The 26,653-nt window shown below is 36.9% G+C and overlaps 2 protein-coding genes across 12 annotated transcripts in view; both read left to right on the top strand.

Moving 5' to 3' along the window:
* The window catches only part of KLC4 (kinesin light chain 4), a 55,616-nt gene extending 53,288 nt beyond the window's left edge, over window positions 1-2,328 (top strand). For all 4 annotated transcript variants that reach the window (XM_087717655.1, XM_087717658.1, XM_087717657.1 and 1 more), the window contains 2 exons: window positions 117-174; window positions 1,437-2,328. In XM_087717655.1, the coding sequence (XP_087573781.1) occupies window positions 117-174; window positions 1,437-1,514 (136 nt within the window). In that variant the 3' untranslated portion in view covers window positions 1,515-2,328. The remainder of the gene's footprint in view (window positions 1-116; window positions 175-1,436) is intronic.
* A 3,560-nt stretch (window positions 2,329-5,888) lies between these two features.
* Window positions 5,889-24,070, top strand: LOC106539712 (heme-binding protein 1). 8 transcript variants are annotated; one of them, XM_014054567.2, is made up of 10 exons: window positions 5,889-5,949; window positions 6,338-6,550; window positions 6,838-6,915; window positions 8,043-8,119; window positions 12,112-12,272; window positions 15,328-15,413; window positions 16,484-16,625; window positions 16,981-17,164; window positions 17,526-17,621; window positions 21,885-24,069. In XM_014054567.2, exons 5-10 carry the CDS (start codon window positions 12,128-12,130, stop codon window positions 22,012-22,014), a joined length of 783 nt encoding a protein of 260 aa, XP_013910042.2. In that variant the 5' UTR covers window positions 5,889-5,949; window positions 6,338-6,550; window positions 6,838-6,915; window positions 8,043-8,119; window positions 12,112-12,127; the 3' UTR covers window positions 22,015-24,069. The 8 variants fall into 8 exon arrangements, with proteins under 8 accessions (XP_013910042.2, XP_013910041.2, XP_013910044.2 ...); XM_014054566.2 differs by lacking the exon at window positions 6,838-6,915; XM_014054569.2 differs by lacking the exon at window positions 6,838-6,915 and having other exon boundaries at window positions 6,338-6,523.
* Window positions 24,071-26,653: the final 2,583 nt, after the last annotated feature.

Raw genomic sequence — 26,653 nt, forward strand, 5'->3', positions numbered from 1 at the left:
TTTCCCTTTCACTAAAACAAGTTTTGATTTTTTGCTTATTTATTAATCTGGATCAAAGCAAAAGTAAATCTGGAGACAGCACAGTAAAAATATTTTTTTTCTCCCTACTTTACTAGCATGAAACGAGCTGTTTCGTTGAACTACCTGAATAAATCCAGTGAGGATACTTTCCAGGTAAGAGCATCGTTTGCCTTATTTCTTAAATAGTAACAATGAATACTTTCTGCATTATTGTCCTGCTAACCCCAGAGTGAGAAGGAATAGGGAAGAAAATGGATATAAAAGGGAGACATGTTCAGTTAAGGGCTGGATGTGGTTTTTAGTTGTGAACATTTCTTTGTATTTCATTTCTTCATATAATTTGTTTTGATGCTCCCCTTTTCAAGATACAATTACAAAATGAGTGAATTTGTGGACAAATTTCCAAGTGATTGTTTCTGAGATGATAATCAAAGTAGCTTGAACAACTGTCATTCTCCTCCACAAAAGCGCTGTTGTATTCTGGATTATGCAAAGATATGGCATAATGCTAGAGGAGTACATAAAATAAAACATAGGAAATGAAGACAGGGAATGCATAAGACAGGGAAAGAGGAGAAAGGAACTTGTCTCAAAGATTCATATCTTTTGTTCAAATCTTTTCAAATCCTTTTTGGTTTATTGCAACATGGTTTACATGGGGCTGCTCTTGAAGAACATTCAGAAATGTTGCTTCGTGGATGTTAAATCCCTGCTATTCCTTTACAGTGCAATTCAGGTTGCTGATCACAATTTTTAAAGCCCTGAATGATACAAGGCCAAATTATTTGCAAGACCATCAGAGTCCTTTCCCTTAAATATTACCATGTCGGGGGGGGGGGGGGGATCTAGTTCAATGTGCCTTCTTATAGCCATCCCTGTCCTTTGGAACACCCTCCTGAGATCTAACGCAACTTTACAGTGGCAACTTTACAACTTGTGGATTTCAACTCCCAGATTCCTCACCCAGTTTTTCTGCTTTGCTGGCTTAGAAATTTTGGGAGTTGAAGTCCCCAAGTCTTAAAGTTGCCAAGGTTGGAGACCCCTGATCTAACGGACCACTCCTACTTGCCCAGCTTTCTGAAAAACCTTAAAGACTTGGGTTTTTCTCCAAATGTGTGAGGCTGGACCCAGAAACATGCCTTGTGGATATGTGGAAATGTGTTGTGGTTGGGGACACTAGGAGGCTTTAGGTTTGTTTGTTTTTCCTACCATTTTTTAAATTGTTTTTACTGCTGATAGTCACCTAGGATTATGTTGTATTAGATGAGTGATGATTTGGGGTGATATGACATTGTGAAGCAAGGATCCCCCCCCCACTTTACCATGTTTGTGAAATACAGGATTTACAGTCTAATATACTTCTTTCTGGATATAAATCTGAGCATGCACTAGATCATTTTTAATTTGTTTTTCAGGGTTCTCAACATCTTCGAGCGGAGAGTAGAGGCTTCAGTGCAAGCAGTGTGGATCTTTCCTCTCACACCTCTAACTGAGTCTACCCTGTTGCCATCTCAGATATTACCTGCTTCACTTATTATTTGGATATGTCAGTTGCAACCTCCTCACAAGTTACCATTTTCTCATGTTGATGAGTAGCTATGTGTTGACAGAGCTCTCACCCTGGATGGCACTAACTAATGTGGAGCCACTGCCAGATGAGATAAGGAAGCTCTCTTCAGTAATTTGTCATGGACTTTGCACCCTGGCTGAATGCACTTTCCAAGTTGTATTTTGATGATTGCACAGAGTGTGCTCCAAGAGCTCTTACATATTGTAAGTATTGGCTCTCTGAAGTGCAAAGACATAGCTCTCCCTTAAGAAGAGCTGCATTTCCACTACACAGTACTGCTGGGAGAAGTATATCTCCAGCTGGATTCTAATGCCTGACCTATTCCTTCAGTGCCTACCTCTAGGCTTGACTTTGATAGGATTTAGTTGAATTTATGTTTGCACTCTAATGACCCTTATCTTCATCCTGCAGCCTTTTATGATGAAAACCTTTCCAAATCAAAATAGTTGCTCCTGAATTTCTGAAGCAGGCAGGAAGTTGGCTTGTTCAGTTTTGTGGGTAATTACTTTATGTAAGGGATAAAGTCGAAGTATGAAGAGGCATGTAGATTCTACAGAGGTTAAGTATATGTTCACTCTCCTTTCTACAAGCCTGTCTGCATTTTGACTCATTAGTGATGTCTGTCTTCAAATGAACAATGGACATACGTTGCCCTTGATTCACTTCTGATTGTTGTTGTTTTAATTTAATAAAATGATCACAAGAAATGATCACAAGAAATGATCACAAGAAACAAACTTGCCAAATGTTTCCAATTCATTTCATTTGTCTTGAACTTCTATCTTCACTGAATAACAGCTATGACAATAGAACAAGAGAAAGAGCAGACAAAAATGGTCATAATTGTAGCAGAAAAAGTGGGGGTACTTTACCATTTTCTTAAGAAGAGTAAGAACAAACATTGCACTGTTGAACACAAGTCATAATTACACCTATATGAGAGAGTGACTTTTGGCCAGTCACACTCTCAGTACAACCCATCTCTTAGGAATGTTGTGGGGAAAACAGGATGCAGGATTATGAGGCATGTTTATTGCCTTGATCTGACCAAAATGCATATTTAAAAGGTAAGATAAAAATCTAATGATAATAACACATATAACTCTGCATTCACAAAATTTTTATCTATCAATTACAAAAGGCTACTCTGAGTATATATTACACCAAGAGAGTACCTTAGGCCCTGAGGAAGAACTAAGTGCAAATGAAAGTCAGCATCAGTTAAAGAATGAGAAGCCATGATTTCATATTTTACATACATAATAATAATGATACACTGAAGTTTTATGGAAAAAACAGAAATTGAAATATGGCCATTGACAAATACTATAAGAATTTTTAGCACAGAAATAGCAACGGAATTTGCTGTAGAGATATGTGCAATAAACCAGGGTAAAACATGAATAGTAATAGAATTTAAATGCCAAATGGACAAGCTATCAGGAGCCATCATTTTAAAGCCTCTTTAGGGCTTTCTACAGTTGGATAACATCAAGGATGGACAAATTAAAAATGTGATTAGTAAACAATACATCTAAAGAGAAAATTTCTAAAGCAAAAGTGAATGGTGGAAAACAATAGTGTCATTAATACCTGGGTCATATCTGGATATGATACTCTGCTGGAATTATTAATTGCACACAAGCAGAGTTGGATAATTAGGACTGAAAAACAAGAAAGCAAATGACTATTCACTATGCATTATATCTCTAGTGATTTTGATAGATTATACTTTCCATGCAGAACTGGAGGTAGAGGTTTACTTTCAAGTCAAACTGTTGAAGAAATGCATGCATTGGTTGATTATATAAAAACACCTAAGAACAAGCACTGATGTAAGTTAAAAATTGGAATTTACTAAATGTGCAGGAAACAAAACATAAATAATGAAATAACATAATAAAAATATGAATAAATTGCTGGCAAGGAAAAACATATGTCTGTTTCTACAAAAAAATCAAAGGGAAAATTGATGAAGTTAAAACAATGACTTACAACTGAAAAATTACTTGAAAAAATGGCACCTTGATTTTGGCTGCTCAAGGGCCAGCTATTTGAATTAATGCAATCAAAGCCAAAACTTAAAAATCATCAAACGATTCAAAATGTAGATTGTTCGATCGAGCGAACCGATTAGATCACACAGATTAGGCCTCCTCCGAGTTCCATCTGCCAGCCAGTGCCGACTGGCAACTACGCGGAGGAGAGCCTTTTCAGTAGTAGCTCCGACCCTTTGGAACGACCTCCCCGTGGAGATTCGTACCCTCACCACCCTCCAGACCTTCCGCACAGCCCTTAAGATCTGGCTATCCCGCCAGGCCTGGGGTTAAAGATTGGGATCCGTCCCCACCCGAATGATGAATGAATGTTGCTTCTATTTTTAATTGTGTATTGTCTGTATATGTCATTACGTGTACCCCCTCCCTATAGGTTGTAAGCCGCCCTGAGTCCCCTCAGGGAAAAGGGCGGCCTATAAATAAAAGCAATCTAATCTAATCTAATCTGTTCGAAGAAGCAGAAGAAATAGTAGTCATACACTCAGCTAGTGCAAGAAGATTGCACAAACTGATTATAAACCACATAAGTGTTGCCAAAATGATTCACTGATACAGCTATAAAAATTATCTGCTATTAATGAATAATTTGGAAGGCAGAGTTGAAAAACTTATAAAAAATGAGCAGATTAAAATACTATGGAACTTCTAAATACAAACTTATTAAATCTTGGTATATAACGCCAGATTTAATTGTTGAAAAGAAGGTGTGTAGTTGATGTAGCAATACCAGGGAATAGAAGACAAAGAATTGGAAAAGATCACAAAGTATCAAGATCACAAAGCATCTGAAAATCGAAGTTGAAGATCAATGATATAAATCAACTGCAATGATCCTAGTAGTTATTGATTTAGGTGCCATATCAAAAGAACTTGGGCCGCACTTAGAAAATTTGTACATTGACAAACTTTCCATCTGTCAATTACAAAAGGCCATGATATATTACAGCATCTTAACTTCTTGGGAAGAACTTCATGCATATAAAGGCTAACACTAGCTAAAGAATATGCACCTGTGATTTCATACTGTTGAATATAAAAATAATCTCACCCTGGCTAAAGCTATCTTATCTAAGTCATAAAAGTATAAATGACTAGTAGGGCGCAGCAATGAGTTAGGGTTTTCTCTATTGCATTGTGCCATCTACAGTAGCAGTTAACTGAATTCTTGCAATCCAGACATACCATCCCAAAGGTGCTTTTTTTCAGGAGGCAACAGGACTTTCTGGTTTTTCTTTGAAGATATTTCACTTCTCATCCAAGAAGCTTCTTCAGCTCTGAGCTGAATGAGAAGTGAAAGTCTTCCAAGAAAAACCAGAAAGTCCAGTCGCCTCTTGAAAAAAGCACCTTTGGGACAACCATGACTTGGATGACTGAGAATCTCTACAGACAATCCAGACATAAGTTAAATTGGTTAACCAATTTTAAAATGTGGCCGTGATTCATTGTGAGTTTTATGAGGTGGCTAACACAAATTAGTCATGGTTTCTGCCACAACTTTGGGCCTTGCCTACTGCCAAAGAGTACTATCGAGACAGGTCTTGCTTTGCACTGTTTTGCAGAGTTGTGATTAAGAAAAGTCCCTACAACCAAATAAAAAATGAGGTAGGCATTACTATTTAATGATTAGATACCAATCAGGTGTATCAACTGAATTTTTATCCCTTTATAATGAAATAGAGAATATGGAAAGCACCAAAATCTAAGCAGTTATTAACATTTTTGTAAGATAGCGGTGAAATTTTGGTGGCCCAAGTCCTATTATGGACTACAGATCCATTTGATTTTACTGCTTGTTTTGAAGTACCAAAAAGCACCTTCGGGGAATTATACCAGATTATCTATTTTTTTAAAAAAAAAAACCACATTGCTCTTCTTTTCCCCTAAACTTTATAGTCTATAAAGTTCTATATCTATAGTTTAGATACTATGCTTACTTGAAAACACTGTTCCGTTACCCAAAGAAATCTAGAACACACACTTGCGTTCCAGTTAATTCCTTAAATTCTTCGTAGATTTTGATTCAAGAAACTAACACGGCTGCCCTTCTGGGTCGACCCTTTCTATCGCTTCAGCCCTGGGAGGGGACCCTGCCCTGGGAGGCTTCGATCGGAACCACGACTTGCCCCACTGACCGAAACAAGAACCATTGGCGGAAGGCCCAAACTTCAATCCACCCGGCCGTGACGTCATCCCTTTCCGAGCCTTTTCTGCTTGGTCTTCCGCCGCTCCCCTCCCCCCCCCGCCGCCCCCGCCGAGCAGGCGGAATCCATTCCGGGTCGGAAAAGGTACCGGAAGTGCCAGGTAACCCTCTTTTCCTCCGCCTTTCTCTACACCCCCTCCCCATAAAGAGGAGTGGAGCGCGGACCCCGTCCCCTTTCCCCTTTGGCGTTGGGCGCGCTCCCTCTCTGGGCGGAGCCGGGGCGGGGCCTGGTGTCAAGTTCCCCTCCCTGGTCGGTCGTAACCTTCGTCTTGGGTTGGATTCCCTCAGCGCCCGACTTACCGGTGTGTCCCCCCCCCACCTCCAATCCCAAGTCGCGTTTTATCGTGGTTGACTTTTTCTCGGCTCTGCATCGGGGCCTCGCCGTGCTCGCGCCTGGCTCTGCCCTTTCGAGGGGATCGACCGGTGCTTCGCCAAGCTTCCCCCTCCTTGCCCCCGCGATTAAAGGTGCTTGTGCTTCTGCCGTTCCAGCCCCGGTTGTCGGAACGGACCGTCTTGTCACCTCGGCCGAGGAGCTGTGGCTTAAAAGAAAAGCTTACCGACCCCTCTCTTTTCCTGCGCAAGCCGTCAGGAGCCAATTCACCCCAGGCGTAGCTTCCCCATTACTCAAATCTGCTTAGCCCCTTTACCTGTTGAAACTGCCTGTTAACACAGGAGGTAATTGGTTAGAAGGGGGGGAAAAAGGTAATTTTAAAAAAATCTTGCACATGTCACCATAGTATTCCCAAATGCCAATGAGATAGATTCTTTACTCCATAAAGGAGTCTCGGTTCCTGCTAGTTGAGATTTCATTCATTCTGTTACTTGAAGTAGAAATCTAGGTTTCAGAGAACATTAAAAATGTGGCTTAAAAAAAAGAACAGTATGGCAGAAAGTTTGAAGTTTAGTTACAGTATTTACCTATGTCTTACCTTAGTTATAACCATTTACCTATGCCTGACCCCTCTGATCTAAATATACTATATAAATAGGAGGATATGCTACAAAGCTGAATCAAGCAGGCCCACTGCAATAATTTCTAAGGGCACATAAAAAAAGAACTGTAAAAGGTAAATTAATAGTTGGTAATAGTTATAATTAGATGAATTTTTAAATTACAATTATAAATATTATTTTACTATACAGAAAGAACTATATATAACAATGTTGTCTATTTCACTATTAGAATTTTTAAGGTCTTCCCAATTTTCCAAAACATTTGTTTATATAAAAATATTTTAAAACAATTCATTTGGAAATGATCTTAAATAATTAACAACAAAAAGTTTATTCTTAGGTCAGTAGGATAGGAAATTACAAAGTAACATGAAATAGGAAATTTCAAAAAAGATTCTTCAAACATCTTTGCTAAAATTGAGCCTAAAATATTTGTTTGACATGAATTAGCAATAAGGTTTTTCTCAAAGCAAGTGAACAGCAGGAGAGTAGCAATTGTACGTATGCTGTAATAATTTTGAGTTTAAAATAATGTACAATATTTAGTACTCAGGATGAGTAAATACAATTTCAGAATCAACTGCAACTTTTTTCTGAAAATTATTTATATGGTACAACAGTTTGTCGTACCTATTGTCTTCATGTTCTGCTCAACTTGTCAGAGAAATCTAGCTAGCATTTGTATGGCAAGAGTTAGTTGGACTAGATCCAATGAAAAGTTTTAATTCCTAACCAGTTCATGAATACTGATGGCTCATGTATTGATAGATTTTAAAAGTACAATATTCTCTTCAATTAGTATGCATTTATGTTTTTAGAAAACATATACAATATATACAAACACACACAGATACACATTTATATATACACTCAGCTATATAGTAGTTTTGGTTTTAGATTAAAAATCAATACAGAATTAGTAAGTGCTATATGAAGTTGTATATGCTGAATATCTAAGGTAGATATTTCTTATTATGTACACATATGTAAAATATTCTGAAACAGTTAAGGCTGGAATTCAGGGCATGCTTACTTGGGAAGTTGACCAACTGAAATTCAGAAACATGCTTAGTGTATTTGATATTCAGTACACTGTAAGTATTTTGATATTACTAGAAAGAGTACAGATGTATAATTTATCAGTAAATAAGTTATTTGTTCATATTATACATAGTGTATGTGTTTCCCTCTTATGAAATGAAAAATAAAAAATGTTGCTGCTTCTTTTATGTACACTCAGGTTAGTGGACTCCAAAACCCTGAGGGCCAACACAAGCACATCTGGCCTTGAGACAACATATCCACAAGTACTCAAAGGCTAGTACTCACTGTTTACTATATTGCTCTTCCCCAATTCTACCACAGTTCCTGTTCCTCTACTACAGACAGTCTTCAACTCACAGCCATATATTTAATAGCAATAGCACTTAGACTTATATATTGTTTCACAGTGCTTTACAGCCCTCTCTAAGCGGTTTATAGAGTCAGCATATTACCCCCAACAATCTCATTTTACCAATCTCGGAAGGATGGAAGGCTGAGTCAGCTTTGAGCCTGGTGAGATTCGATCTGCCAAACTGATGGCAGCTGGCAAGCAGCAGAAGTAACCTGCAGTACTGCACTCTAACCATTGCAGCTCAATGGTCATTTGATGATTAAAAATTAGATCAGCACTGAAAAAAATGATTTATGACCATTTTACACACTTACACCCATTGCCGCATCCTCATGGGCACACGATCAGAATTGGCAATTGACCGTTGGCAACTATCATGTATTTATGATGGTTGCAGTATCCCAGGTCAATTTATCCTCTTTTGTGACTTTCTAACCACTTAAGTCAATGGGGAACTCAGATTCATTTAACCACTGTGTTACTAACAACAACTTCAGTGATTCACTTTAAAAAATGTTGTAAGAAAGGTTGTAAAATGTGGCAAAATTCACTTAACCAGTGTCTTCCTCAGCATTGGAAATTTTAGACTCAGTTGTGGCCATACGTCAAGGATTACCTGTACTCCTCTTTGTGAGTCCTACTTCTGGAGAACAGTCACTCTTCCATTTGCCTTAGGCTGCTTGTTTTAATTTCTCACAGGAACATAAACCACCATCCCCAGCTCCCTCTCTGCTCAGCTTTTATATCCACCGGTTTCTGGGCTGGCTAGAGAGAGGTCTTAAAGGGACAGGACACCAGCAGCCCAGGATGCTGACCATTTTGCAGCAGCTTGTTCTTTCACAAGCAAAATGAAAATAAATTGTGAGCAAGTTAATGGTGCTTGCTTCTTAAGAGTATTTGCACATTCACTTAATTATATACACATGCCCATTTATGCAGTACAATTAAAAGGTAAAACAATATTGCTTCAAAATAAATGTGGAAAATAAACTATTTTCAGATATTTTTTGTTTTATTTAATTATATAATAGGAGTTATGATTGGAATCCCTCTTACAAGATACATTAATTAGATGTAATATTCATATATAATAGTCATAACATTCATCACCAGGTAGATACTGTTAAATGTTCGTCTATTTAACACATCCAGATTGAAATACTGAATTATAGATGGTATTATTTTCTGTACTGTAGCTTCCTGGCTATTACCGCAATTAATACTTTTGCACCCATAGTAACAGAAGAAAGCACAAAATCTACAGCTTGTGAGATTTTTCTGAGGCTTTAGCATAACTATAATATAAAGCTTTGTGAAATTAAAAAAAATGGAAAAATTAAATGATTCTAACAATATGGGTGCTAATAAGTCAGTAAAAGTTCTGTGCCTATGGTGGAATAAAGGTCAGAATCACAGGATGGATTATTAGCATAGAGACAAAGAAGTTGGAATCTTTGGTATGCAGAATGAACAAAGACAGACTCCCTCTAGCTGTTCACAGCCTATATGTGGTAGTTATGCAGATAGATTCCTTAGTCTGGCAAGATTTCTAACTACAGATGGGCAACAATGAATAAAATTCTTGGAAGTAACTCCTTGTAACCTTCTTGGTTCTTTGGGCTTGACTAGTTTCATAGACGGCAATGTGTCATGTCAGTGACCTTTTTATGCGGTATCAGAAGATTAATAATTCAGTTACATGAGTCCTTCATTAACTGAATATAAAAATCCTAAAACCGAGATTCTGTCCATCATTGGCCTGAATTTCGTGTGTGTTTCAGATGACAACGCAATAACCTTTTTAGCTTTCATTTCAATATTTTCTGATTAATGTTTTTCAAAGTATTCAAACTATTCTGTGTTGAGCTCCAATTTAGGTTTGCTGCTGTAAATGCTTGATATAATTCATTAGTGGTATTAATAATTGTGGATCTTTAACTACCTTCTGTAACTATATAAAATTATAGACTCTTGAGTTTCTCTTTTGCTGAGGCAAAAGCACTTATAGAATTCATAATGGTTATCTTAAATGCATCCCAGAGAGTTAATGTATTAGTAGAGCCCTGAGTTATTTCAAGGAAAGAATAGATTTCCTTCTTAATATATTTCACAAAAAGAAAATCTCTTTAGAGAGAAATATTAAAATATTTAATGCAGGGATGAAATTCAGCCCGTTCTGACAGGTTCTGAAGAACTGGTAGCGGAAATTTTGAGTAGTTCTGAGAAACAACAAATACCCTCTGGCTGGCCCCAGAGTGAATGGAGATTTTGCACTATTCTCCCCCTGCCATGCCCAGCAAACCACGCCCACAGAACTGGTAGTAAAACAATTTGAATGTCACCACTGATTTAATGCCATCTAGAATTGGCTAATTTATAATTGTTAAACTGTGGTGGTGCAGTGGTTACAATGCAGTATTGCAGGTTAATTCTTCTGACTGCCAACTACCAGCACTTCAGCAGTTTGAATATCACCGGCTCGACTTAGCCTTCCATTCTTCCAAGATCGGTAAAATAAGGACCAGATTTTTGGGGGGTAAATCGCTTAGAGAGGGCTGTAAAGCACAGTGAAGCAATATATAATCTAAGTGCTATTACTGCTATTGCTATTATAGTTAGAGTCACTGGAGCATAGCCTAAGATTGTAAGTCTAATGAGAAGTCTATAACTTGATTTTCCAAAGCATAAGAAATAATAATCTAATCAGAGATAATTAATCAAATTAAGCAAACTAAATTTGAGGAGCTGCCACAAAGAAGAGGGGGTCAACTTATTTTCTAAAGCTTCAGAAGGCAAGACAAGAAACAATGGATGGAAACTAATCAAGGAGAGAAGCCATCTAGAACTAAGGAGAATTTTCCTAACTGTGAGAACAATTTAACTCACTGTTTCTTGTCCTGACTTCTCAAACAACTCATTCAACAACTCGAGCAATTCTGTTCAGTCTTAGAGCACCTCAGACACTTGAAAACAATTACTGTATCATGTGTCTACACTTGTCTTTTCCTGGCTAAATTTACCCAGTGTCCCAACTATTTCACACCAGGATTGATTATCCATCCATCCATCCAATCTCAATTTATTTGCTGCCCAATTCCAATTGATTCTGGGTTTGTACAAAACTGGAAAATATATAAAACATAAAACAATAAATCAGACAGTCCAGACTAAAATCATCTTATAAAAAAATAAATAAAATAAAACAGGTCCATAATACATAGACCTTCAGATTATTAAATTATCCTCAAAGATTGTTATTCTATCTGTGCAAATTAAATAATATATTTTTGTCTCAAATCATTTATAAATAATTGTACAATAATTGATATCTAGAAAAAGGAGAGGCACATATCTTTCACTTTGGGTTTAGATTTAACAAGAACAGCAATAGCAATAGCAGTTAGACTTATATACCGCTTCATAGGGCTTTCAGCCCTCTCTAAGCGGTTTACAGAGTCAGTATATTGCCCCCAACAACAATCCGGGTCCTCATTTTACCCACCTCAGAAGGATGGAAGGCTGAGTCAACCCTGAGCCGGTGAGATTTGAACTGCAGAACTGCAGTCAGCTGAAGTAGCCTGCAGTGCTCCATTTAACCACTGCGCCACCTCGGCTCTGTAAGAAGATTGAGTAGAAGGCTGTCTGGGTTCCTAAGATTTTGAAAACATTCATTTAGCCTATGTACCTTAGGTTTCCTACTATTTGACATTTATACTAGTTCCTTTTTTTATTTTTTGAAAAGTATTTCTGTATTAATCCCCATGTTCCAATATCTTTATAGCACCTACCAATCTCACAAGCAAGCAGGAAGTTGCCCTCCATACTGTGTTTTCTCTACAAATGATATGAAACCATTGCTTTGCTAGCATGAACAATTAAGAGAATACAATTTGTATTTTTTGTGTGTGTGCAGAAGCTGAGGTGTTAATATGGCTCGTATTACACTTGAAGAACTAAATGAAATGGATGATGAGATCCAGGATGAAGAACAAGAACAAGATGAAACAGAACAAAACAGGCTGTTTTCTATGTGGGAAACAGTAGCCAACACTCATCAAGTGATACTTCCTCAAGGCAAAAAAATGACTTAACTTTTTAGTAACTGCATATTGATATACTTTACTTGCAAAGTAGAGAGAAGGTAGAAATTTTTCACCTACAGGGCATAACATTTCTTCATGCCTTTGCAGACCTCCTATGACAACATTGCATTTCCCCCCTCCCCGTCCTCAGACCACAGGTTAAGAACTGCTGATTTAAGACATTAATCGAAAGCTTTGAGAATCAATTACAAAAATAGACTGGGGGAAAACCAAGTAATGACATTAAACTTGAAAAGATAAACATAGGGTGCAAAAAAAAATCCACAAAATAGGAATAACCCATGAAAAGTCCCATTCCCTAATGGATACCAAGAAAGTAAGCAAATAGAAAATGCAGAAAAAATAAAAAAATAGAAAATAAAGAATTTATATAAATTTAGTAAAGAAAAGAAATATATAAAGAAATGAATTCCCCTTCATTACAATAAGAATTAAACAATTTTAGTAACTTATCACCTCTTATACAACAAATGATCTTGTTTAACCATGTCCTACCTCTCATCTATAAACAAATCCCTAAAGTCTCATCATTTGGATCTGGTCAGCAAAAGTCCATTAAGGGTTACCAGAAATAACATATTTTAATATAATTTAATAGAAAATAACATATTTTAACTTTGACCAAATCAACCAACTTTATATTCTTTCTTTTAACTATTAACAATTCTATCTTTAGTCTGTTCTAAGAGTGTCTTAGAACTTTATTTTATTTTTTTCTTCATCCCTTCTCATAAAATTCTTCAAAATTTTAAAAACAACCATAGTACTTATAAAAGCTTTACAATTTTTTGTAAATCCAATATAGGAAAATTATTCAGATCACTCTTTTGATTTGTTTTTCGTATACGTTTTAATTATTGTCATCAGCTAGTTTCTTTTGTATATCTAGTGCAGCATTATTTTTCATGTCATTCTTGTAGTCTGTCATTTTTAAATCCACTTTCAGATGAGTCTCAGACTTGTCCAATAAACATCTTCCATCTTTTAAACACAGTATATCTATAGAGATAGACACTCTTAAAATTAAAGAGTTGAAAGTTAACTGTTCAAAATATCCTTCAACATGTCCAGTTAGATATGTTAAAATAATTTTCTCCATTCTGTATTAATCAACTTTAAATATTCTTATCCTTTAATTCTAATGTGTTTAGTTCCTTCTGGTTTCCTCTAATGTCTTCAGCTTCAATCTACTTTTTTTTTAAAGAAAATTTCGAACAAAAGATTTCTCATGATATTAATTAAATAATTGCAAAATCTTATTTCAAATTCATTCATAACTTACCAGAATCAAAATTTTAATCAGCCTTTTGCTGTTTATTTCAAAATATTTTGAAGTACTTAACATTTAAATTTAAAACTTGTTTTGTAAGGATTGAAGGGAATTCAATTCTGTAAAACTTGTTAATCCAAAACTTCATAGTAACTGAAAAACATAACATTTTCTGAAAGTCATAATAAAAAGAAGTACAGTAATAAATTCACTGACCTATAAAAGTGCCAACCACAATTTGAGCAAAAAGATAGCTATTCCCTTGTCTCCTAGAGGTCTGAACCTGCTGAGGAGTCTCCTTGCAAGGAGCAGTTGTATGGAACACTTGTGGGTGATCTTAAGTCCTCTCTTTGTCCTGAGAGGAATTATGAAGAGCCAGTCTTTGAAGTCTTCAGAGCCTCTCCACTAACACCAGCTCTTTATTCCACTGCATTCACCCCCCCCCCTTTTTTTAAAGAATTTGAGGACTGGCTTATATGATTTGATCCTATTTTGTTACAGTTATCTTCTGGTTTCAAGATTAAAACAATGTATTCTGTGTTGATTTTTGAAATACATTGTAAAATTAGAAGATATCAGTACATTTTTTCTTATAGTACTGAGCTCATTATTAATACAATATCCTATATGGTTTTACCTTTTTATTTTTCCCTCTTTCATGTTTATACAAATGTTCATTATATTACTATTAATTTTTGTTTGTTAATCTCATTATAATCTATGAAATAATTAAATAATTTTAAAAACCCAGTAATGCCTAAACATCAGCAAATGCTGGAGGAGCTCCATTTTGCAACTGCATTGTAGGTAGTCATCTATTCATCTTCTCTAGTTGTTTCCTCAATTTTATTTGTGAAAATCAAATAAATTGCAGAGGATATCCAACCATGCGTGGATTTCTAGTGGAATTAAAACTTTAAAGCACAAACTTGGAAGAATTCCTTTAATTCTATTAGGAGCAGCTGATAGAGGAAGAATTGTAAGAGATCTTATCCTTCAAAGCAAGTTTAAGATCCTGCAGCTGTGGCATGCCTTAGTGACAGGGTGCTTGAACTTGATTCCCTGCTGAGCAACAACATCAGTTCAAAAGGCAAATGCAGGCTGCTTTGCGACACCATTATGAATAAGTCAGCTACTTTGAAATGGTAATTATAGCTATCAGCACAGCTGTGGAGTTGTCATCAGAAAACATCATTGGTGCTAAACAATCCTATACAAGATTATTTACCTGTATTGTGTTTAGCTATAAGCACTAAAGACTGTAGACACTAAAAATTACTACTTCTATTTTACTACTACTATTCTTTAATTACCTTGAAGAAGAAAAAATTGATTTTTGTTGCGGCAGACCAAAGACCAAGAGAAATAGTGCTGTGAACTCTAGAATGGAATAAAGGAACTTCAATGTTTCTTTATTTTGACTTTCGCTGTTGCCACTCCAGGTAAAGAAAAATGGACAATGTGAGATAGACAAAGTCCAGCATGCTTATTTCTACTCTGCCCCACAGGTTTTTTTAAAGCAATTTTTCTGCCTCCATAATTTAGCACTGCCCCTTCCCCCCAATTCCCAGAGCCTCTAAAGTCTCAACCACTTCGTTATGCATGGTTGGAGGCATAACAAATGGAGGGCCACAAATAGGAACCGCCACCTGTGCATTACTTTTCACAGTGGAGTACCCTTAATAAATAAAAGTACAGTCGAAGATTATTTGGAAATGCAGTTGTTAACTTTTCCCAATTTTCTCTGTTTCAATAGACATGGCAGCTCCAATAGTACAGATGACTCACCACAACCAAGTGCGAGAGCCTGTGCCCTACACTATTTTATCACAGCATGAGAAAGTAAGCAATCATATTCATGTAAATATTTATTACCTAACAGGCATAAACTGCTGTTTCTGAATAATGTAACATATGTATACAGCCGACTGTCATATTTTTGGATATAAAGAGGAAGAATTGTTGAATAAAATCATACAATGTTCCTGGTTTCCTTAAGTGTCCATGATTTCACCCAAACTAGTTTTAGCCATCATTAAGTTTCTACCAAATTTGTCTGAGGATACATCCTATTATATTTCTGCTCAAAAGTAAACCTCATCACCTGCAGTAAAACAATAGAGAACTACAGCCTAAATAACCTACCATGCAAATTATTCCAGAGTAAGATAGCCTAATAATTTTCAGAATTCAAATCCTGACAGTTTGTTTGACCATTTGGAAAGATTTATTAGGATTGGAGCCCAAAAGATGATCTCTTTCCCAGAAATCCACTTTTTTTACTGTTTACTATTTCAATTTTAATGATGGCAATGTTTTTAAACCAGTTATATTTGTAGCCTGTGTTAACTTTGTTTCAGTCTGTTTATATTAAGAACACATGGTGCCTTTTGGGATTCTTCTGGACCAAATGTGCAGTGTAGATTATGGCCAAGCATGAACCCCTCAAAAACATTTTAAAAGGGACTAATGAAAAACAAAAAATAAGCAGTCTCTGCTTTTAGATGCTTTGAAATTTCAGCTTATACTGATAAAAATTAAAATGAAGTATTAGGAAAGATATGTTTTGCATTTAATTTGCACAATAAAATAGATACACACATAGATGCAAACATGCATGCACACAAACACACACAGATTTTACTTAAACCATTTACATCAGTTATGTGTATTGGAATAGTAACATTACATATAAATATTTCTCCAAATTTGTATTTATTTTTTAAAAAATGTGAAAAAGCAGATTTTATTCACATAACATCAACATTTCCTAAAAAAATTATATCACTTGTAAAGATATCAAATTTGACTCCAATAATGTAATTATCTAGATTTTAAAACTCATAAACCTTGTTATACTGTTGATATTTCTTCCCCGGGCAGTAAATCACTTCTCTTCCTTCTTGGTTCAGTGCGAGGAAACAACATATGAGGAACGCTTATACCCTGCTGGGAAATGGGCATGCATTACCAAAGGAGAACCCAAGTATGAGCAGAGTACCTCATTGGGTTTCATGAAACTTATAAGATACATCTGCAAAGAGAATTCCCTAGGTATGTACAAACTAGTTAATCAGATTAATTAGAACAATTAATCAGTGGAACAACTTGCCTCCAGAAGTTGTAAATGCTCCAACACTGGAAGTTTTTAAGAAGAGATTAGATAACCATTTGTCTGAAGTGGTTTCCTGCCTAATCAGGGGATTGGACTAGAAGACCTCCAAGGTCCCTTCCAACTATTCTATTCTACTCTATTCAATTTTACTCTACTCTACTCTACTCTACTCTATTCTGCATGGGGAGATGTAGAAGTTTACATGACAGGATTAATGGGGTTTGGAAAAACAAGGAATGGATTTACCTAGGTTTACCTTTCGTAACTAGTATTTCTACCTATATTTTTATCCAGGCCAGCACTTGGGGATGACAGTACCAGTGATTAATGAGATCCACCTGAATAAGGAGAATACTGAATTGGTCCCAGAAGTCATCACCGCTTATTATCTTCCTCAGGAATTTCAGCTTAATCCTCCTCTCCCCATAGATCCAGAAATCCAAATCCTAGAAAGATCACCACTTCAGGTTATCACCAGGTGAGTCCTGATGGACTTGGGCTATGCTTTAGATCCGAACAGCCTTTTAAGTAGAGCAGGAATCAATTTGCTTTTTATTCTTAGGTAGGAAAGAAAGTATGCATGCCTGGGAAAATAGTTTCTAAGTAAAAGAAAATATGCCTCTGGTTATATAATAGAAAAGGGAAAGGATCTTGTGGAGAGACTGGTTCTTTCTTAGGCCAGTTTTCCCCATATTTAAAAAAAAGATTATGAACCATGCATTGATTTGATGGGTAGGTAGGTGGGTGGTGATTGGTGGATAGAGGGGAAGGGAGCAAGACATTAAATACAATATATTTATGTTTTGTTGTTATTGTTTTGTTGTTAACTTTTTGTAAAGGGAGTTTTATGGGCCAACTACTGAGGAGACAATCCTGCGAGAGATTCACTTTCTTTGGGAGTTACTGGGCTCGACAGATAATGTGCTCCGTGAAATGTACTTGGTGGCAGCATATCAGAACCCTAGTATACCTAATCGTCGCAATGAGATATGGTTTATCCGGAAAACAGACTGAAAGCATCATGGATTTCTGACAAGTTTGTAATCCAGTGAATTCAGTTTAGATGACAGTTCTAGCCTGAAGGAGACAAATGCACTTCCCAACTTACTCTAGAACTGACCTGATGACCCATTCCTTTTCCTTGAGGGCATTAAGGAATTGTGTTCCCTCCTATGAGTTCAGAAACGGGGGGAAACAAGACCATGGAAAAATAGTATGGCTTTCTAATGGTCCTGGAGGGAGCTGGCACTGGAAGAATCGATGGATATCTGCTTCATTGACTTTGAAATTTGTCTATGCGGTGTTGAGTCAGAATGTATCAGAAATTGCAACTGTTCAGCAATCCACATCTGGTATTTCAAACATTCTGAATTCTTCTGGAAATGAATTTGGAATGTCAGTCTGTAGCTGGATGGGGGCATAGCTCATAGTTTTACTTACTTAGAGAGAGAATTTAATTTCTGGGCAAGACGCTATATCTTTAACCATGTATATGAGATACTTTTAATCACCTCTGTTCCAGCTTGATGTGGAATAATTTCAGCCTTTCTTAACTGGGTTGATTTGAATATATCCTACAAAGCCCCTCCCAGGAACAATCCCCCCTGAAGAGAAGATCTGAGAATTAGAGATCAGAGAAATCCTCTTCTGTTTTTCAAGAGTGGTATAACACCTGTCCCTCTGTGACCTCACTACCAACTGGAATTGTATCCATGGATGCTTCTAGACTGATTACTGCTTTCATTTTTCCCTCCTTCATATACATTTTTCTATTAATAGAAGTAAATGGAAGCTACAGTGAAAAGATTTAGGACACTTATCAATGAAAAACTTGATTATATGGACCCTAGACTTCTTTTTATTCTCTTAATGAACAAGGTAATTGCAAAATAAAGGCCATATCTAAAAGCATCCCATCATTTTGCAAGGTGCCCATTGAGTGAGCCATATATTTATTGGAAGTTATAATTGGCTGCATTGTTACATTGCACTATTGTGATTGGTTGATTTTATGACCAAGAAAGTTGCTGTCTTCTCTGAAGGAGGATAAATAGCACAGAGCAATTATGAAATAAAATCTAGCTCAAACCCCTCTGATGCTTCTTATTGAGTTACATGGCATCTGATGTTATTAGATTTTTATCTCACCTTTATAAATAAGAGAGGTAATATACATAATACACCTTCTTTCTCTTCTTTCCCCCATAACAACCCTATGAGGTGGGTTGATCTAAGAGACGTGGCAGGTTCAAAGTCAGTAGACTAGACTTCACAGTCTATTTTTTAAAGTACAGAAATAGTTGTTATATAAAGAACAAATGATGTTTGGAACAGGAACACAGATTTTATATTGTAACTGTCTTTTTAAATGGCTATATTTCTGAAAACTACTTAGAATGTCTCTTGACTTCTTACATATCTCTAGTGGAAATCAGATGAGATCTAACTAGATATAGTGGAACTCTTTCTGTCATCAAGGATGATAAAATGTACTATATCTTCTATTCATCTACCGGCATAATCCATATACAGTAGCCACTGATCTGTGTAACTTCCCACTCCATAAGGCTTCAAATTCAATTTATGGTACTTCCCTCAGTGTAAATGAACATGTTTTATATTTTTAGAAACTATAACTTAATTTTAGTTGTATTATACAGATATTCACAGTTGCAGAAATTAGTACATATTCTATCACTTTCATTTAATTAATTTAATACTGTGCAGCTATAAATCAGCAATATCTATAATTCTTTGGTGATAAAGTATCCTCTGCTTATCTGGCTGTGGTATAACATGGATTTAATAAACCCTGATCATTTTGCCATTTACAGCAAAACAGCAAAGTTTTATTTTTAAAATACAATTTAAAAAACTTTTAGAAGTGCAATATTTAAAAATGCTCAGGGGCCTTTCAGAGACTAATCAGGTATTTCAGAGAAAATGCATTTGTTTAAATGATGATCTAACAGGAATGGAAAAGGAAACAGTAGAAACATGCATTTTGCAAATACAGAAGGGAGTAGTAAGATAGGTTGGGATTATACTGAAAGCAACAATGCATACAAAATGCAGAAAATAAATGCTTTTGCTGTATTAGCAAATACCAAAGATACTTAGCAAAAACAATGAAATAATCCAAGAATTATCTGTTTGTTTTAGATGAGTAAAATATATGGATTATTTCAAGATTTTTAGGTCTATGATTTTAGATAAATCTTAATGGAAGAATTATTTTAGTACATATGAAACACTAAACTAGTGATGGCAAACCTATGACATGCATGTCAAAGGTCACAAGCCGCAACCTTTTTGGTGATACACCAGTATTCACAAACACCCAACAACTATTCTTGATAGTATGCCCCTTTTTCATTGGAGGTTGCACAAGAATGGGGTATGCTCTCACGCAGCCTCCAGAAGTTGTATGTGAGGGCCTTGTTCTCTGGACCCCGGAACCTCTGAAAATCTCATGGGAACAGAGCATGCTTTCCACAATTTAAGAGCACGCTGCCTGAAGATCAGTGGAGCACAGCATAACCTGGGGACCGCTGGGCCATGGGGTCATTTGCACCATTCCCCAAGTACCTGATGATGGCACTTGGGCTGAAATCAAGGTCTAGTCCTCAACTTCAGGCCCAGCCTCAGTGCTGCTACCGAGTGCCACTGTTCCAAGTGGCCTTGATGGCAGGAAGATATAACATTGCCTAGGGAGATTCTCAGTCATCCATGTCATGGCTGTCCCAAAGCAGGGGTGGGTTTCAACCGGCTCACGGCGGTCCCTGCGAACCGGTTGGTCGGCGAACCCGGAAGTAAGTAACTTCCAGGAACGGCGACTGGCCCACCCGCCCGCCCACGCTCCTTACCCGGTTTTGACGAGTTCTGCGCTTCCACGCATGCGCAGGACGCATACAGCGCCTGCGCGATCCTCCAGGAGCAGCTGGAGCATCGCACAGACGCTAGTACGCATGCATGCGCCGCGCGCGTGCACGAGGATGCCGCCGGCCCCGTTTCAACCAAACCGGTTGGAACGGGGCGAGAAACCCACCCCTGTCCCAAAGGTACTTTTTTCCAGAGGCAACTGGACTTTCTGATTTTGCTTTGAAGACGTTTCGCTTCTCATCCAGAGTTGAGGGAGCTTCTTGGATGAGAAGTAAAACATCTTCAAAAAAACCCCAGAAAGTCCAGTTGCCTCTGGAAAAAAGTACCTTTGGGATAAGATAGAAAATTGTTTCTCTTGTTTGGTGGGAAGTTGATATGCCAGCCAAATTAAGTTAGGCATTTTCCTAACTGCCGTGCCTGAAATAATTGCCATTACTGCCCTAAACTATAAGTTAATTACAAGGATTCAGTTTGCAAAATATACTAGGATATACACTATTATCTGTATACACTGTATATACAGTAGACACATATACAATGTAGCTGACTGATTTGGGGTTCATTTTTTCATGCAAACAACATATATGTTTGTAGAAAAACCAAGTTCATGTCACTATTTTGAGTTCAGCAATTAGAAATAAAAATGCAGTTAAGCATAACTACATATTCAATAGCAGCTGGAATAACACTATATAGTGCAGGATTAAAACATTTGACAAAATCCACCTCCTGCTATAACTCAAACCAGTCCAAGATGTGTCTGATTATTCTGAATTAGTGAACAGTCCTTTGGCTCTAGGTCATTTGTCTGTCTCTTCTCACTGGCTGCAATTCTAAATTCTTGGAGACTGACTAGACAAATCCCTGTAGTTTTCTTGGCAAGGGAAGAAATGGTTTGTATTTGTCTAAAGCCCATTAACTGGAAGTCCTTTTTAAATGTTTGAGTTGTGTATCCTTTATTTTCATTGCAGCTATAGATTTCCACAATCATTGATAGTTTCCTAACCGCAGCACAGAACTTCCAAATGATATACTGTATAATTGGCATTTAACCATCTATAACCCTTATATACGTGAGAAAAATTTAACAGGTTCTTCTTACCTTTAGCAAACTCAATGTCTTCATAAATCCCTTTAAAAAAAAACTCTGGAAAAAGAAACTTCAGCTTACAAAATGCCCTTATTTCCTATTTACATTTTATAAGATCTAACTAAGGATAGTGTACATTTGTTCTTTATTATGTGAAAGAGAAGTAAAGGGATTCAACAGTAATTTCCAAGTTTTTGACATATTAGTGTGAAATTCTAAATTGTAGTGTTCTGGAAGGAAGAGGAATCAAGACTTTGGCTTGTGAAGCATTGACTTTAATTTCACCCTTTCGTTGCACTCTTACACCTATTTCAACACGGCATTACAGTGGAAGATGGAAACAAAAGCATTATTGATGACTTCTGTTACTAAAACATTCTAAGAGAACAAATAACTGTCATCCATTGAATTAAAATGTTGGAATGAAAATCATAGATTTTTCAAGAAATTTTTACTTTCAGAGTGAATGATTTGTCTCTTGAAAGAGAAAAAAATTAACCATAGTAGCAAATTGCATTAAATTATCTGGCTTAGAGAACAGAATGCTTATATAGAATTACCATCATCCGGCTTAGTGTATTCCAATCCAAGACAGACATATCTGAGGACAAAACTAATATGAATGAAAATTAATAGATCTTACAAAACACAGAGTTGACCAAAGTGCCTTTGAAACTCTAAAGTTCTTTAAACACAGAGATTTTACTTCTCATTATTATCAAATACAACAGAATGGGCAGGATGACTATGGCTAAAGGTTACTGCAGTATAGTCCAACTGAACAATTTGAATAGCAGAAGCTGCCTTGGACCAGAGTTCTTCAAACTGTGTTCCATGGAACCATACAATTCTGTAAGAACTTGATGCAGCTGAGTGAAAGAAATAAGGGGAAACCCAAAGGTGTTCCTTTCCAAAAGGCAACTGGATTTTCTTGGGTTTTTATTTGAAAATGTTTTGCTTCTCATCCAAGAAGTTTCTTCAGTTCTTGAAGAAACTTAAAGAAACTGTAGAAGTTTTTTGGACGAGTAGGAAACCTTTTAGACTCCAAGGACAAGGAAAAGTATACTCCCACAAAGCCATTTTTTGGTCAGTACAGCTTTGTCTCTTGATGAGGGTTTCTAGGAATGTTTTTCCATTAGCAGGTTCCATGGGCTGAAAAAATGAAACTCCTGCTTTCGGCCACCTTTCCTTCTACAGTACATACTACCTTTGTAAGAAAGGCCTTTACATCAATTGCTCTGAGATCAAAAGCCCATTTCTCCTCTTTACATAGAATTCAAAATATTTCCTTGCTGAATATTTGACTTTTTAAATATAATATAGCTAATAGCAATCAGAGATAATATTTCACTACTTCTTCTCCACTAACTGTATCTATTTCACTGGAAGATTCCCCCCCCGCCAAGCAGTGAACCCAACTTTTCCACTTTGATAAAGATAAGAAAAGATTAAAGAGCCAATAATTTATTAGATAATCATATTGATTATGTGATTTGTTTTTGTTTATAGTACAGCAAATCTAAAATAATGACACATAATACTAATTGCTTTTTTCCCAACGGGGAATGACAATCCTTAGACTGAACATTAAAATAAACAACTGTATCCTAGTTCTGTTATTACCATGGGATATATATTTAATAAATGAATAAGTAAAACTCTGTTCATCTACACTTGATAACAGAAAAAGAAATATTACAAATTTGTAAGCAAATGACCCTTTATTCTGCCGTTTTCCAAAGCAGCATGTGAACTCCCTAAGTAACAAAGGCCATTTACTACATGGTAAGTATTTTGTGAAAACATGAACAAGGGTTATAATCTTTATTGCCTCTTCCCTAGTTGCAAGCCTGTAAAGGAAATAGGGTTGTCACCAGCCCTGCTGTTCTCAGCTTGAGATAATAAAGAAATGAAATAGGACACAGAAACCTTTGATGTTCCCAGCCAAGTGATCAGAGGGAAAACCTTTGGGGGCCTGGAGGCTAGTTCCTTTCATGAGTTAGCAGTCTCTTGTTAAGTGTCCTCAGAGAAGGAGACTGCAATGTCATGTAGTAGGCTAAACAATACACCATACAGGTGTGACATGAATGTTGTATACAGAGTTTTAAACAATTGATTTTAAGACAATAATCAGATGTCTTGATTAAATTGTAGTGTTTTATTAAATGAATCTAATGGCCACTATTCCACATTTGGACAAATAATAAATCAACTCTGTGGGATAAGATGGTACAAATTAATTAACTGCATATTCTATCATAGCATATCATATGAACTCTATTTATAAATTGGCCCACCAACAGTTACACATTAATAACGTTGAATTTTTAGCTTGTAAATGTTTGGAAATCTTGTTATAGAAGAACAAGACTATGAACTAGAAAAACTGTTATTAGTGCTAATAGCAGTACTTATCAGATGATTGAGAGGAAATTAAAATGATTTTATTACTTCCTCAAGGGTTTGTGGTTTCCTTCTCCAAAGGACATGCTTTCCTTTATCCCTGCTATAAAAACTAGACCTAAAGTCTGTTCCTCTTTCAAACAGTGGTTACACATGGGTAGTTCTTTTTCTTAAGTAGCTACTTCTATGTAAATAGTTTCTAGTACCAATAAGAAGTTTTTATCCTTTTCCCCCTTGAAATTAAAAAAAAAACACACAAATTGCAAAAGTATAGGAAAGTTAAAACTAGAGTTGTGTTTGGACTCTGTAAAATTAATGTGGCATTATTTCATAATGGAAGCTTAGTACAGGATACACAAGCACATATACAATTATGTTTTTCACAGCATTATTCCTAAGCATGTTAGTATTATTCTATTTAAACCACTGAATAAATAACCTGATATAACGTATTTACATTACTTTGATGCACAATAATTCTCACATTTATTTACATTCCTTGAGCTTGGAACTTCCCATCAAGAGCAATCATGTATGTTAAAGCTACATAAATGTAGCGGTAAATGTACAATTTTTTAAAATCTTGCCTCTGTAAACTGTTTTGTAATAAACCCAAACTAGAATTGCCACAAGGTGAAACTTATTAGCTTTATCACTAGGGGTCCCCTCAAAAAATGTATTTCCCTGCAACATTTATGCATTACAGCAAGGGTGTCAGACTGAAGGGCCGGGGGCCAGATCTGGCCCGCAGAATATTTATACCTGGCTCGCGGGTCACCCTGGAAACAGCAAAGGACCGGCCCACGATGCTTCAGCCATCAAAAATGGAACTTGGGAGGGCCACGTGTGGTCCTCCGGAGCTCCATTTTTGCTGAAAGAGGGTTGCAGGAGGCTGTGGCAGCTGAAAACGGAGCTCGGGAGCCCATTTTCGCTTGCAGAGCACTTGGACCGCCATAGGCAATCCTGACACAAGTGATGTCAAGCTGGTGATGCCCACCTTGGCCACACCCACCCTGGCTCCCAGAGGTCAAACACAACCCTGATGTGGCCTTCAATGAAATTGAGTTTGATACCCCTGCACCACAGTATCCCAGAAATCAATCTCTATCTTTATTTACCATATTTTTAGAAATTCCCCTACATTTAGATACAATACAATAGCAGAGTTGGAAGGGACCTTGGAGGTCTTCTAGTCCATCCCCCTGCCTAGGCAGGAAACCCTTTACCATTTCAGACAAATGGCTATCCAACATCTTCTTAAAGACTTCCAGTATTGGGGCATTCACAACTTCTGGAGGCAAGCTGTTCTACTGATTAATTGTTCTAACTGTCAGGAAATTTCTCCTCAGTTCTAAGTTGCTTCTCTCCTTGATTAGTTTCCACCCATTGCTTCTTGTTCTACCCTCAGGTACCTTGGAAAATAGTTTGACTCCCTCTTCTTTGTGGCAAACCCTGAGATATTGGAACACTGCTATTTCTGAAAGTACTAGAATGGAATCACTGAAAGAACTGAAACACTAACTTGTAATTTAATCAAATAAGAACAAATCTGCAGTTGTATTTAGTCACCTAAAAATCTATCTACACTTGTGAGTCATATATTTGCATCACCTCACAAACACTTTTAACATCCATTACTAAATTTTCAACATCCATTATATTTTCAGGTACTTATGGCTTATTAAAAATTAAGTCTTCTAGTATTGAAACACATAATTTTCTAATGACAGATGAACTGCGTATGTAGTCACATATACTAATTCAATTTAATCATGGTTTTTGAATAAGCTGCAAAAGACTGGGTGACATTTAACCCAAACCAGATAAACCACATTACGTTTTACCTTGATGTATGATCCATTGAGACTGCTAAATTTGAAATGAACAGAAATGAGGCTGTTTCACATTTAAATTAATGGAAAGAGATAGAGGATAACATTTAGAAGGCAGCCTTATGCGTATTGTTTCATGAGGAACAAATTATCCGGAAAAGGTAACAAAGAATTTTATGGCAGTTTAAAAGCTAACTCATTTATTAAGGTACAAATGTTTGCAGGTACAGTCCCATTCATCAACTGCATGGAGTAAAATCCTGAAAGATGGAAGTGTGTGTGGTGTGTGTGTGTGTGTATGTGTGTGTGTACCTACATTCATATATGTATATCTTTATTATGTGCCCAGAATTGATTGGAGTTCTTTGATTATGTACCACCATGTCAACTCTTAGTAACCACAGATCGATTTTCTCCATGAGGATCTGTCCCAGTGGTGGGTTCTGGATTCTGTTCCAACCGGTACGGTTGGAACGGCCCCGGCGTCATCCACATGCACATGCGCTCAGTGTGCGTATGTGTTGTAGCTGGAAATGACGTTTCTGCAAGCCTCCACAATGCTCCAGCTGCTTGGCGGAGCACCGTGCAGGCACTGTACGTGCCAGGTGCGTGCACGGAAGCGCTAACAGCTTTAAAACACAGTAAGGAGCGTGGGTGGGCGGGTGAGCCCTCCAGAGCACCATACTGGAACGGTACCTGGTGCTCCGGGCAGGCTCCAGTATGTTCGTACCACGGTGTACCACCTGCAACCCACCACCGA

The sequence above is a fragment of the Thamnophis sirtalis genome, unplaced genomic scaffold, assembly GCF_051295495.1.
Source record: "Thamnophis sirtalis isolate CommonGarterSnake01/CBP01778 unplaced genomic scaffold, rThaSir2_p1.2 scaffold_6, whole genome shotgun sequence".
In the NCBI taxonomy this organism is placed as follows: Eukaryota; Metazoa; Chordata; class Lepidosauria; order Squamata; family Natricidae; genus Thamnophis; species Thamnophis sirtalis.